Genomic DNA, 13735 nt, shown 5'->3' on the forward strand with positions numbered 1-13735 from the left:
CTTTCCCTCTCCCATTCCCACCTCCCCCCTGTAACCACCACATTCTTATCAATGTCTCTTAGTTTCACTATTATGTCCCACCTACGTATGGAATAATACAGTTCCTGGTTTTTTCTGATTTACTTATTTTGCTTCGTATCATGTTATCAAGATCCCACCATTTTGCTGTAAATGTTCCGATGTCATCATTTCTTATGGCTGAGTAGTATTCCATAGTGTATATGTGCCACATCTTCTTTATCCAGTCATCTGTTGATGGGCTTTTTGGTTGTTTCCATGTCCTGGCCACTGTGAACAATGCTGCAATAAACATGGGGCTGCATGTGTCTTGACGTATCAATGTTTCTGAGTTTTTGGGATATATACCCAGTAGAGGGATTGCTGGGTCATAAGGTAGTTCTATTTTCAGTTTTTTGAGGAACCACCATACTTGCTTCCATAATGGTTGTACTACTTTACATTCCCACCAACAGTGTATGAGGGTTCCTTTTTCTCCACAGCCTCTCCAACATTTGCTATTACCTGTCTTGCTAATAACAGCTAATCGAACAGGTGTGAGGTGGTATCTCATTGCCGTTTTGATTTGCATTTCTCTAATAGCTAAAGAAGATGAGCATCTTTTCATATATCTGTTGGCCATTTGTATTTCTTCCTGGGAGAAGTGTCTATTCATATCCTCTTCCCATTTTTTTTATTGGATTGTTTGTTTGTTTGTTGTTGAGTTTTATGAGTTCTTTGTATATTTTGGATATTAGGCCCTTATCTGAGCTGTTGTTTGAAAATATCATTTCCCATTTAGTTGGCTTTCTGTTTATTTTGTTATCAGTTTCTCTTGCTGAGCAAAAACTTCTTAGTCTGATGTAGTCCCATTCATTAATTTTTGCCTTCACTTCTCTTGCCTGTGGAGTCAAATTCATAAAATGCTCTTTAAAACCCAGGTCCATGAGTTGAGTACCTATGTCTTCTTCTATGTACTTAATTGTTTCAGGTCTTATGTTTAGATCTTTGATCCATTTTGAGTTAATTTTTGTACAGGGGGAGAGACTGTAGTCCAGTTTCATTCTTTTGCATGTGGCTTTCCAGTTTTCCCAGCACCATTTATTGAAGAGGCTTTCTTTTCTCCATTGTGTGTTGTTGGCCCCTTTATCAAAAATTATTTGACTATATATATGTGGTTTTATTTCTGGACTTTCTATTCTGTTCCATTGGTCTGAGTGTCTATTTTTCTGCCAATACCATGCTGTTTTGATTGTTGTGGCCCTATAATAGAGTTTGAAGTCAGGTATTGTAATGCCCCCAGCTTCATTCTTTTTCTTTAGGATTGCTTTGGCTACTCGGGGTTTTTTATAGTTCCATATAAATCTGATGATTTTTTGCTCTATTTCTTTAAAAAACGTCATTGGAAGTTTGATGGGAATTGCATTAAATTTGTATATTGCTTTGGGTAATATAGCCATCTTGATTATATTTATTCTTCCTAGCCAAGAACAAGGTATATTCTTCCATCTCATTATATCTTTTTCGATTTCCCTTAACAATGGTTTATAGTTTTCATTATATAAGTCCTTTACATTCTTTGTTATGTTTATTCCTAAGTATTTTATTTTTTTTGTTGCAATCGTGAAGGGGATTATTCTTTTCAGTTCCTTCTCAGTTGTTTCATTGTTGGCATATAGAAAGGCTATTGACTTCTGTATGTTAATTTTGTATCCTGCGACCTTACTGTATTGGTTTATTGTTTCTAGTAGTCTTTTCGTGGATTCTTTGGGGTTTTCTATGTATAGGATCATATCATCTGCAAAAAGTGATACCTTTACTTCTTCTTTTCCGATATGGATGCCTTTTATTTCTTTGTCTTGTCTGATTGCTCTGGCTAGAACCTCTAGTACCACATTAAATAAGAGTGGAGAGAGTGGACAACCCTGTCTTGTTCCTGATTTAAGGGGGAAAGCCTTCAGTTTAGTGCCATTTAATATGATGTTAGCTGATGGTTTATCATATATGGCCTTTATCATGTTGAGATATTTTCCTTCTATACCCATTTTGTTGAGAGTCTTAAACATAAAATTGTGTTGTATTTTATCGAAAGCCTTTTCTGCGTCTGTTGATAAGATCATGTGGTTTTTGTTCTTTGTTTTGTTGATATGGTGTATTACGTTAACCGTTTTACGTATGTTGAACCATCCTTGAGATTCTGAGATGAATCCCACTTGATCATGATGTATTATTTTTTTAATATGTTGTTGTATTCAATTTGCTAGTATTTTGTTTAGTATTTTAGCATCTGTATTCATTAGAGATATTGGTCTGTAGTGTTCTTTTTTTGTGCCATCCTTGCCTGGTTTTGGTATGAGGGTTATGTTGGCCTCATAAAATGTGTTTGGAAGTATTTCTTCTTCTTCAATTTTTTGGAAGACTTTGAGTAGAATAGGAACCAAGTCTTCTTTGAATGTTTGATAAAATTCGCTGGTATAGCCGTCAGGGCCTGGACTTTTATTTTTGGGGAGGTTTTTAATGGTTTTTTCTATTTCTTCTCTACTGATAGGTCTTTTTAGGCTTTCTGCTTCTTCTTAGTCTAGGAAGGTTGTATTGTTCTAGGAATTTATCCATTTCTTCTAGGTTGTTGAATTTAGTGGCATAAAGTTTTTCATAGTATTCTACAATAATTCTTTGTATATCTACGGTGTCCGTGTAAACCCATTTCTTGTCACACACATATTTTAAATTTTTTCAAGTCAAAGGGTATACCAAGCATATATGTCTTCCAGGTCTTCTAACCAAGTTGTCATTGAAATAACATGGGGGAAAACTAAAAAGAGAAACTCTACAAAGTGCTATCTATAGGCTAGAAATCTCAATAAATTTCTTTGAACGTAGAAAACAGATGAAATCAGAATACTGACTGCACCTGAGAAAAAATTACATTATATATGGTAAGGGGTGGTTATTGTCAAAACAAGAGACTTTCTTCCAAGTGGAATATAGGAACACTCAAAATTCGGAGTCAGCAAATACAATGAGCAGGAATGGGCCTAGGATAAATCATAAAATAAATTAGTTAGAGGTTTATTTTCCAAAACCCTTGGCCAGTCAGCTGTTTACCCAGTTCCTTTGGCCAACCTTACCATTTAAGTAAAGAGACAATAGCATGATCAGCGAAGTTCTCTGGTACTGCTTTTTGAACAAAGTGATTCATCTGCCCCACTCACTTATAAAAAGCCTGTACTCAGTTTCTTGGGAAATTGACTTAAAACTGTAGAGGATGAAACCCATACTAGTGAGCCCTACTAATCAACCTCATCCTTCATTCTATAATGTGAACAAATAGTTGAGTCCAAAAATATTTGAGGAAACTCAATTATAGCAAATAAAGACAATAATAAGCAAAAAATAGAACATTCTTTAGTCAATATAAATAATTCATGGACTAGGAAAAATTTTACAAAGTAATAATCATTTCTCATTTTAGGAATATAGAAAGCTAGGCTATTCACACCAACTGGAAATAACTAAAAAAGCTGCTTTATGTATATGTATCATATAAGATGTTCTTTAAGTTTTAGTAAGCATATAAAGAATTACCAGGCCAAATCCAAGGTGAATTGAGAGCCCAAAGAGATGGGCCAAACACTTAAACTGCCATTGCCTTGAGGTAACGTGTTAATCTGAATTTAGATTTTGGTAGCCTGTTTCCATCTCCAAAATATGAAGGAAAAGTTAAGAAACATAGATAGTTGATGTAGACTTTTGATTGTTTCCAATAGAGGTTTAGAAAGAAAGAACAGTAACAAAGGAGGGTATTTAAAAAAAAAGAATAAAAGAAGGAAATTTCTCTGCAGTAAAGAAAGACTATATTATTAAAATTGAAAGAATGCATCTTGTGTCAAGCAGGCAGGGTAAATGACAGCAACTTTTTCACATCTGAAATTTTATATTTTCATTTGAGAGCAAAAAAAAAAAAAGGCATTCTCAAACATATCAGGATTCAAATTTACATTTTACCTATTCAACTTATTGGTGTTCTACAATAAGGTATGAAAATGAAAAAGAAATCCAAAATATATGATGAGATAGGATTAAATACAATGTTAAAAGGAGTAAAACTCATGGATAAATCTAATAATTATTTATTTGCAAAGTTTAATGCTGTTAAGAATCCATACAAAAGGAGAGGCTTAATGTTTAAAAACTTTTAGTGAAAACTCCAGATTATTTTAAGTAAGCTAGTGGGCAGGAAGTATTTAGCTTCTTAATAACCACTATAAGATAATTTATAAAAGTTGATCCAATGAAAAACATGAAAAGAAACAAAAAGAGAAGAAATAATTATAAATAGAAAACTTCAAATGGCTGGAATAGATCCAATTATATCAGTAATCATGGGAAATGTCAGAGTTAGAAAGTTGTATAGTTTGGTTATGAAGAGATATTCATACATAATTGAGATTATCTACAGAGACCGAAAATAAAGAAAGAGGAGCAGAAATGGCAATATTCTATAAGGCAAATAAAACTGAAGTTGAAGACTATTAAATGAGGGAGGAGAGGAACATTTTGTGTTAATATCAGTTTTACCCACCAAAAAGACAATAGCTTATTTACAGGAGAAAAGTAAGCATAAATATGTATAAAAACAAGAACTCTTAGCAAGGAGGAAGAGAAATTGATGAATCATACCACTGTGGGACAATTTATCCACACTTTCAGGAACTGAGATAGCAAGTAGAGAATGAGTAACCAAACTATATTAAGATAATTTGAATTCTAAAATCACTGAACTTTTAAAATAGTTACATATACATCTCTGTATCCTGCCCATGGAAGCTATCTTCTATGTCATTTCAATTTTCAAATTTGTTAAGAGATTGTGGACTTATTTGTAATTTTTATTTTCCTCTGTATTTGTTTATTTTCTCTTTTGTATTTCTTGTATTGGTTATTTTTGTTTTCTCTTTGTTGTTTAATCAGTCTTGCCTAATATTTGCCTATTTTATTTTTAACTTGTGCTTTTGTTTTCATTGATCAAATCTTTTATGTCTTCTCTTAGTCATTAATTTCTGCTGTTATTTTTATTAATTTTGTTCTCTCACTTACATATGGTTTATTTTGGCTTTTTTGGCTGGCTTCATGAGTTGAGTCCTTAGTTTGTTTACTTTTAATCTTGTTTTGTATTTTAATGTTAGCACATAAAGAAATAAATTTATTTTGAAATTGGCTTTAGTCACATTTTAAATGTTTTTATATTATGTATTCATTGTTGCTCATTTAAAAATAATTTGCAATATCAATTTGATTTATTCTATAATTGAAGAATTATTTGGAAGTGTATTTTTAAATTTCCAAGTGTTAAAAATATAGATCATGGCTTACTGGAGCCTACTCAGCTCCTCCCTGGCCAAATCTGGTGTTAACTTGAATCTGGTGTTGGGCCCTCTCATTAGAGCCTTCACTAGGTGAAGCAGTGAACACTTAAATCAAAATTTATTTTTATTTTTAATAATAAATGTTTTCCTAATTGTCTTTTATTTTCTTTAGTCTTACTGTTCTGATCCAAACCTTGTGTTAGATTTGAAGAACCTCATTGTGCTTTTTGCTGATACACTTCAGGTTTGTGACTTTGGTTTACATATATTTACCTAGATTATTAGTATTTCATCAGCTCTAAATCTTTTCACTGTCTACCTAAGTTTGAATAAGTACCTTTCAGTTTTTAATTGTGTTTCTTCTTTTCCTAGAGCAAGAGCTATTATCTCTTTGTAGCATTTCCTGATCATCCCCTTGACCATGTTATGTTCTCAGAAATAATTCCCATCACCTCCTTTTTTTCCTTAGAGCAAATCAATTGATTGAACCAACCACTACCTTACTTTTCCAAAATTTTCTTAATTCATATATAGGGCCTGAGTGGCTTTAGACTTTTTTTAACAACCATCTTCAATAATGATTATTGATTTGAACCACATATTATATTAATAAAATAGCATTAGCAGTGGGTGAGATTCGTAGCATTTTTAGTTTTTCTCCCTGCTCCTGATGGTTAAGTGTTACAGGCATGGTTGTAGGGAGAGCTTAGCTGATGTTCTATCCTATATAGATTGATTTTAACTTTCATCTTTTTATTTATTTCTGACTGGCTTAAATATTTTGGTATGTACCTTTTTAATTCTTGAGAGATAGATATTAGTTGGAAATAAAAGGTTCTTTATTATGATTTCATTTAAATTGTTGGCCGAAGAACAAAGATATCTTTAAATGCCTACTCTCACGTTACTAAAAACATCACCTTATAAAATAAAGCTATTTTTTAATTTTGTTTCAGGTGTATGGTTTTCCTGTAAATCAGCTTTTTGACATGCTGTTAGAAATCCGAGATCAGTATAGTGAAACTCTGCTAAAGAAGTGGGCTGGTATTTTCAGGTGAGAAGTTATCTACAGTGGTGTGTGTGTGTGCAAACTGTGCATGCATGTGCATTTTGTACGATGTGTTCATGCATACGGTTTTTTAGATGTAATGAGGAACAAGTAGATTTATATTTTCTAGCTATGGTTCAGATTATGAATAATAATAAAAGTAAATAGCATTGATATCTCAAATAAAGTTTCCAAGATATCCAATATCTGTGTGTTAGTGTCTACCATGTGCGGAGTCACCAAGTCCCATTGTGGCTCTTATGTTCCCTTGAATAAATGTCAAATATCATGGTATCTATCATCTATATCATCTTTTGTCTTCTTATTCAATTTTTTGTTTTCTATTTGAGGATCATGCCTAGTCTATGGCTTATTCATAAGGTAGTGGCTTTTGAGCCCTTTAGAATAATTTAGCTTCTTTGAAGTGTTTCTTGAAGATTGACTGATGTGATTCCTCATCATTTTCCTTCTCCATACACAGGAAAGAGAGCTATTACAATCCAAATTTGAAGCATATTATTTAAATAGTAGTTGTAACATGCTACAACAATAAAGAAGTGATTTTGTTAAATATCCCAACTTACAAATGTCTCCCTGGACTGGTGTACACCCCATGTCATTCACTTGAATTTCTTCTCCTTTTAAATCTTTCTTCTTTCCTTTACTTAAAGTGATCTTCCTGCTTGCTGCAAGATCCCTTCCCCAGATCACTTACCTTGTTTTCAAATTCTTACAGCTTCAAGCTCTTACATTGCCCCTTCAATTTTAACTATCTATAGTTTGTGAACATATCTCTGATATCACATAGTGATATTATTTGTATATTATATTATTTGTATATTAATATAAACAATTTATATTTCTAAGAACCAGATTTATCTAATGGTACAGTTGTATATTAATAGTGGAGGATTATCTCTAAAGGAACCTTGAAAATTAATAATACAATAAAGTCATGGTCTTAAGAGCATCTGATTTGATATCTTCAGTAAATTTCTGTTTTAATTTTGATAGTATGGTCTTTGCTTTTGTAGAACCCCTAGCCTAGTTAAGGAGTCAGGACCTATGGATGAAGAAAAGTCAACCTTAATATAGAGTAGTAGATGAAGTAAATGAACATAATTTGGATTTATTGTGGAAGTTACTTTTCTTCATCTGTCAATTTTGAAAGTTTGAATGGAAGATCTAGCATAGGATTAGAGATCATAATCAAATATATCAAACTACAAATAATCCAAAAACAAATGACTTCAGTGGCCAAGTTTAACAAGCAGCCAGCAGATGGAGGCAGTCAGAGGCAGATCTCAGGGTGACTATACACATATGAAAAGATGCTCAATGTCAGTAATGGTCAGAAAATTATAGATTAACACCACAATGAGCTATCACCTCACACCTATCAGAATGGCTATTATCAATAGATCAACAAGCAACAAGTGCTAGCCAGAGTGTGGAGAAAAGGGAACCCTTGTGCACTGTTTGTGGGAATGCAGATTGGTACAGCTACTGTGGAAAGCAGTATGGAGATTCCTCAAAAAATTAAAAAATGGAACTGCCTTTTGACCCAGCAATTTCACTTCTGGGAATATATCCTAAGAAACCTGAAACACTAATTCAAAAGAAGATACGCACCCCTATGTTCATTGTAGTGCTATTTACAGTAGTTAAGATTTGGAAGCAGCAGTGGTACATTTATGCAAGGAAATACTATGTGGCCATAAAAAAGAAGAAAATCTTGCCTTTTGTGACAGCATGGGCTGACCTGGAAATCATTGTGCTGAGTGAAATAAGGCAGTCAGAGAAAGACAAGTACCATATGATTTCACTCATATGTGGAATCTAATGAACAAAATGAACTAACAAGCAAGAAGAGAAACAGACTTCTACATCGAGAGTGGGATGACAGCTATCCAGGGGTGGAAGGGTTGTTGGGTAAGGGAGGTGGAGAGTTAGAGCAAAAAAGGACAAGGAAGAAAAAAAAAAGAGAGAGAGGGATAGAAAAGAAAAGAAACCCCTTTGCCTTTTCCAGAGCACACATTCTTTTATTGTTAATTTATCTTAAGGCTTCAATATATTGCCTTAAATTTTCTGTCTCATATGTAAATCTCAAATACTGTGAGATCATGTTTATACTTGTGTTCTATTTGTTTCAGCATATAGTTTTCTTTTTGTCTTATTTTAAAGATGTCCTTACCTGAAACCAAATAGCTATCCTGTAGAAGGAATAGACTAGAGACTTGGAAATATTTATTGGATTGTGTGTGTGTGTGTGTGTGTGTGTGTGTGTGTGTAACCATTGGAATTCACCTGAAAATTACTTGTGATTACTACAGTAATTAACTCATCCTCCTTCCCTCACTTTTTTTCCTACTGCCCTCTCTCCCTCCTTCCCTTCATTCCTTCTTTTATTTTCTTATAGAAACATACTTGATTCTGACAACTACAGCCCTATACCAGTAATAAGTGAAGAGATGTATAAGAAGGTGGTAGGACAATTCCCATTCCAGGATATAGAACTGGAAAAGGTAAGGAATGCTGTAAAGTAAATTTCTCTGTTTGTTTTGGTATCCTTTACATGCTTTCATTGTATTAGTCTCATTAAAGCTATTACCTCTAACTCAGTGGGTTAGAACTAGAACACCTTCAAACGGTGCTTGGGCTTAAAAGAATAGAAGTTCTGTTTTGTGTATCAGTAGATGGTTTTAGAGTCTTCTCACCTCTGGAGTATTTGGAGGATTGAGGTGTTTGGTTTGCACTTTGAAGTACAGTACTTGGGGTTTTTTTTTGTTTGTTTTTTTACAGAGACAGAGAGAGAGTCAGAGTGAGGGATAGACAGGGACAGACAGACAGGAATGGAGAGATGAGAAGCATCAATTATTAGTTTTTTGTTGCGCATTACGACACCTTAGTTGTTCATTGATTGCTTTCTCACATGTGCCTTGACCGTGGGCCTTCAGCAGACCGAATAACCCCTTGCTCGAGCCAGTGACCTTGGGTCCAAGCTGGCGGGCTTTTTTGCTCAAGCCAGATGAGCCCGCGCTCAAACTGGCAACCTCGGGGTCTCTAACCTGGGTCTTCCGCATCCCAGTCGAACGCTCTATACACTGTGCCACTGCTCGGTCAGGCAGTACTTGCTTTTATTATACCCTTAGAACAGTAGTGGGATTCAAATAATTTAACAACTGATTCTCTGCCCTAATGACCATTCTAAAGTATAAAAAAACGGTATACTGATAGTTATTATTTCATGCATTTAATACTTAAATAAGAACAAAAAAAGAGATATACAAAACTAGATTATGTTATAAGAAAGTTTTAAAATATTAATGAAAAAATATTAAATAATACATGACAAAACCAAAATTGTTATTTACTATATTTCCATATTGCATCTTGATTGGTGTCTTCACTTGCAATTTTTTTCACCTATGGACAGAATGAATGTTACTATGGGCTCTTAGAATACGCTGTTGCACAGATGAACGTTAAAGAAGAGTAAAGGAATGTAAAATTGTGATTTCCACATTGGGTGGTTGCCCATGTGCCCACCTTAGGGGGAACTCTGATTACAAGTGCCATTTTAACAACTGGTTCACTGAACTTAACAAAAAATTAGGAATTGGTTCTGCTGAACTGGTGTGAACCGGCTGAATCCCACCACTGCCTTAGGAAATTTTCACCCCTGAACATACAGTCAAATTTACCTTGTGTACGATATAATTCTATTGGCTTTGACAGTGCATTGAGTCATGTATCTACTACCACAATAATGACACTGACCAGTTTTATCCTCTCCTCAAATTCCATCATGCTGCCCCTTTTCAGTCACTCCTTCCTCTTACTCCTAGCCCTTGGCAGCCACCAGTCTGGTTGCTATTCATCTACTTTTGCCTTTTCTAGAAGCCAGTATAATTGGAATCATACCGTATATAATCTTTTGAGACTTTTTTTCACCAACATAATGCTTTTGAAATTCATCCAATAGTTCAATAGTTCATTCCTTTTTCTGCTGATTATGTATTACAATTTATTTATTCCTTTATGATTTGGAAGACATTTGAATTACAGCTTATTTAAATTTATATCTTATTCTTTTTAGTATTAGGTAACTTCCAGAAATACTTTTCTTAAATTGAGGTTGGTAAGCAAACAACTCACAATGGAGAAGAAATTCATTTTGCATTTTAATTAATTTACATGTATCTTCAATGTATGTTTGATTGTGATTTACTTTCATTAATTCTTGCATTTACAGCAACCATTTCCAAAAAAGTTTCCTTTTTCTGAATTTGTGCCAAAAGTTTACAACCAAATTAAAGAATTTATCTATGCCTGTCTGAAATTTTCAGAAGATCTTCATCTAAGGTATGTCTGATATAATGGAAATGCACAGGATATGGAAATTGTGACTGTATATGTTGATTTATTTTCCTGAAGAACTGTTGATATTCCTTTCAGCTCTTATTTGGAGTCTTTTGCCCTCACAGCGTGGCACTGCTGTGTTCTTAGATAGTCATGGTGAAAGGGAAGATTGGAAACTTTTGAATAACTTGTTTTTGTTTATATTATTTAGCTTATTCTCTACTATTTACAGATTTGTGTTTCAACACTTTTCTGTTAGTGAGAATTCACTGGGAAAGGGTAGTATAAGATACTAGTTCTGGCATTCTATTTGATGAAATTTTAAGGCTAGTAGGAGTATAGCAGGTAAATCCTTTGTAAATATCCTCCATTCCAAATAGTCTCTGGACTTGTTAAAGGTATCTGTGTCTTCTTTAATTTATACTTAATTATTTAACCAACATATATTGAGCCTATTTATATACCAGATACAATCTGCTTTTTTGGAAGGCATAAATAAAAGGTGCAGTTTTTTGCTCTTAGATATTGTCAGTATCTACTGAGGATAAGAAACATGAAAATAGACATGTAAAAATACAGCAGGGTGAGTGTTGTAATATGAATAATGTATGTACTTTAAAAACACCTAAAGAAGCCTGACTAGGTGGTGGTGCAGTGGATGGAGCGTCGCACTAGGACGCGGAGGACCTGGGTTCGAAACCCCGAGATCACCAGCTTGAGCATGGGCTCATCTGGTTTGTGCAGGGCTCAGTAGCTTGAGCCCAGGGTTGCTGGTTTAAGCAAGGGGTCACTCAGTTTGCTGTGGCCTCCCAGTCAAGGCACATGTGAGAGAGCAATCAATGAACACCTAGGGTGCTGCAGTGAAGAATTGATGCTTCTAGTCTCTCTCCCTTCCTGTCTGTCTGTATCTTTCCCTCTCTCTGTCTCTCTCTCTCTCTGTCACCAAAAAAACAAAACGCCAAAAAAAACCCCAAACAAACCCAAAAAACCAATCAAACAAACGAAAACACCTAAAGAACACTTAGTTCACCTTAAAGAATTTGAGGGAGGATAGTCACAATGATTGGCTCTCTAAAGGAACCGCCTCTCAGTGAATGATACCACCATTCACCCAAGTCACCGACCTGAGAACCATTTTCAACTCCTGTTGTCTATTAATAACTTTTTTAAAAAATATATATTTTTATTTTTCAATTACAGTTGACATACAGTATTATATTAGTCTCAGGTACACAATCCATTATTTAGACATTTATATAATTTATGAAGTGATCACTCTATAAATCTAATACCCATCTGACATGGTACGTTTATTACAATATTATTGACAATACTCCCTATGCTGTACTTTACATCCTTACGACTATTCTGTAACTACTAATTTGTGCTTTCTAATCCCTTCATCTTTTCCACCCTCCACCCCTGCCCCTCCCTGCCGCCTCTCCTTCATCTGGCAACTGTCAGACTGTTCTCTATATCTATGAGTCTGTTTCTAATAACTTTTATTCTTAAAATCAAAATTTCAGGCATTGACCTAAATTCCTAAACACACTTTACAGATATGTTATTACATCTGTAAAACTCAAAATAGTACTTATCGATGGGGTACAAGGAAGCATACGTTAGTTTTAGAGAGAAGGAAAGTCAAGGAGTAACCTCATACAGGGAGTGCTGTAAGTGTTCAAGCCAGACTCAAGTCTGATTAGCATCAACATCAACAAAATTGTCAGTACCATGTTTAGAATTCTTACTCTTTGGTAGTCATTGTGTTAGGATTTTACATGCATTCTCTTAGGTAGGTGTCATAATAGTTCTCTGCGATAAGCACAAATTATTCCTGTTTTAACAAATGAAGGCAGTGGTCATTTGTAAATGAGCTTCCTTAAATCTCATTGGTGACAAATTCTATGGATTTTTTTCCCCAGCTCTTTTTTTTTCTTTAAAGTTCTCTCTTCACAATATGGCTGTTTTAATTCACACTGTAGTCATATTTGACCTGGACTATTTAGTCTCCTAACTATTCTTCTATCTCTAACTTTACTTTCCCAACCATCTATCTTTTCATTTTCCTGATTCTATTCTGTATGTCCCTTAGAGTCTTTTCCTCAAATCAAATCTCATTTAACTTTTGTTTTCACCTTTTCAGGGATTCCTCATGGCCAGTAGGATAAAGTTTACTCTAGCCTGACATATTTATCTATCTGCCTCCTCCCACACCCCTAAACCTAGTCCGCCCTATACTCTTTCCCGATTCACAGCCCAATGTAACTTCCCTCTCACCCCATGCTTCGGTCATAATAACCTATTTGCTGTTTTCTGATCTTAACATACTATTTTATACCTCTCTGACTCTGCTCATGACTCTTTCTCTACTTCAAACTATTTTTCCCCGTTAGTGCTCTTGACTAATTTTTAACTATCCTTCAAGATGTAATTTAAACATCATGTACTGAATGAAGCCTTTTGGACCACTTCCATTCCTAATGGAGTTGAACTAATGATTCCTTTGTGCTACTTCTGTACTCTATGAATACTCATCTTAGAATTTATTTATCTAATTGTATCTATACATTTCTGTGTGTGTGTTAGAGTGTAAGTTCCTTTGTTTATTTATTGATTTATTTACCATGTGTTATGAGTAATTATTATTTGTTAGATGGTATGTGGTAGGAAGGACATTAAGATGATGAAAATATGGTCTCTGTCATCAAGGAGTACCTAATCTAATTGAGGAACTGAACAATCCATGGTAAGTGCTGCAATAGAGATATATAGGAACCACATAGTAACCAACTGAGACAAATTGAGGATGTTAGAAAAGGCCTTGTGAAGGGTAGAAGCATTTTATGTTTTGTTCTCAACATAGTATCTCCTGTACCCAGTTCAGTAAATTAAAAAGAGTGAATGAGTGAATGGAATGTATATAATAGGCTAGGCAGCTCTGAAAATAAGCATAATTGGA

General features: G+C 34.3%; 1 protein-coding gene across 4 annotated transcripts in view; it reads left to right on the forward strand.

The window, feature by feature from the left end:
• EXOC6B (exocyst complex component 6B) overlaps positions 1-13735 on the forward strand; it is a 638754-nt gene that overhangs the window by 322725 nt on the left and 302294 nt on the right. For all 4 annotated transcript variants that reach the window (XM_066378003.1, XM_066378005.1, XM_066378007.1 and 1 more), the window contains 4 exons: positions 5536-5607; positions 6320-6417; positions 8831-8936; positions 10667-10776. In XM_066378003.1, the coding sequence (XP_066234100.1) occupies positions 5536-5607; positions 6320-6417; positions 8831-8936; positions 10667-10776 (386 nt within the window). The remainder of the gene's footprint in view (positions 1-5535; positions 5608-6319; positions 6418-8830; positions 8937-10666; positions 10777-13735) is intronic.

Source organism: Saccopteryx leptura, chromosome 3 (genome assembly GCF_036850995.1).
Source record: "Saccopteryx leptura isolate mSacLep1 chromosome 3, mSacLep1_pri_phased_curated, whole genome shotgun sequence".
In the NCBI taxonomy this organism is placed as follows: domain Eukaryota; kingdom Metazoa; phylum Chordata; class Mammalia; order Chiroptera; family Emballonuridae; genus Saccopteryx; species Saccopteryx leptura.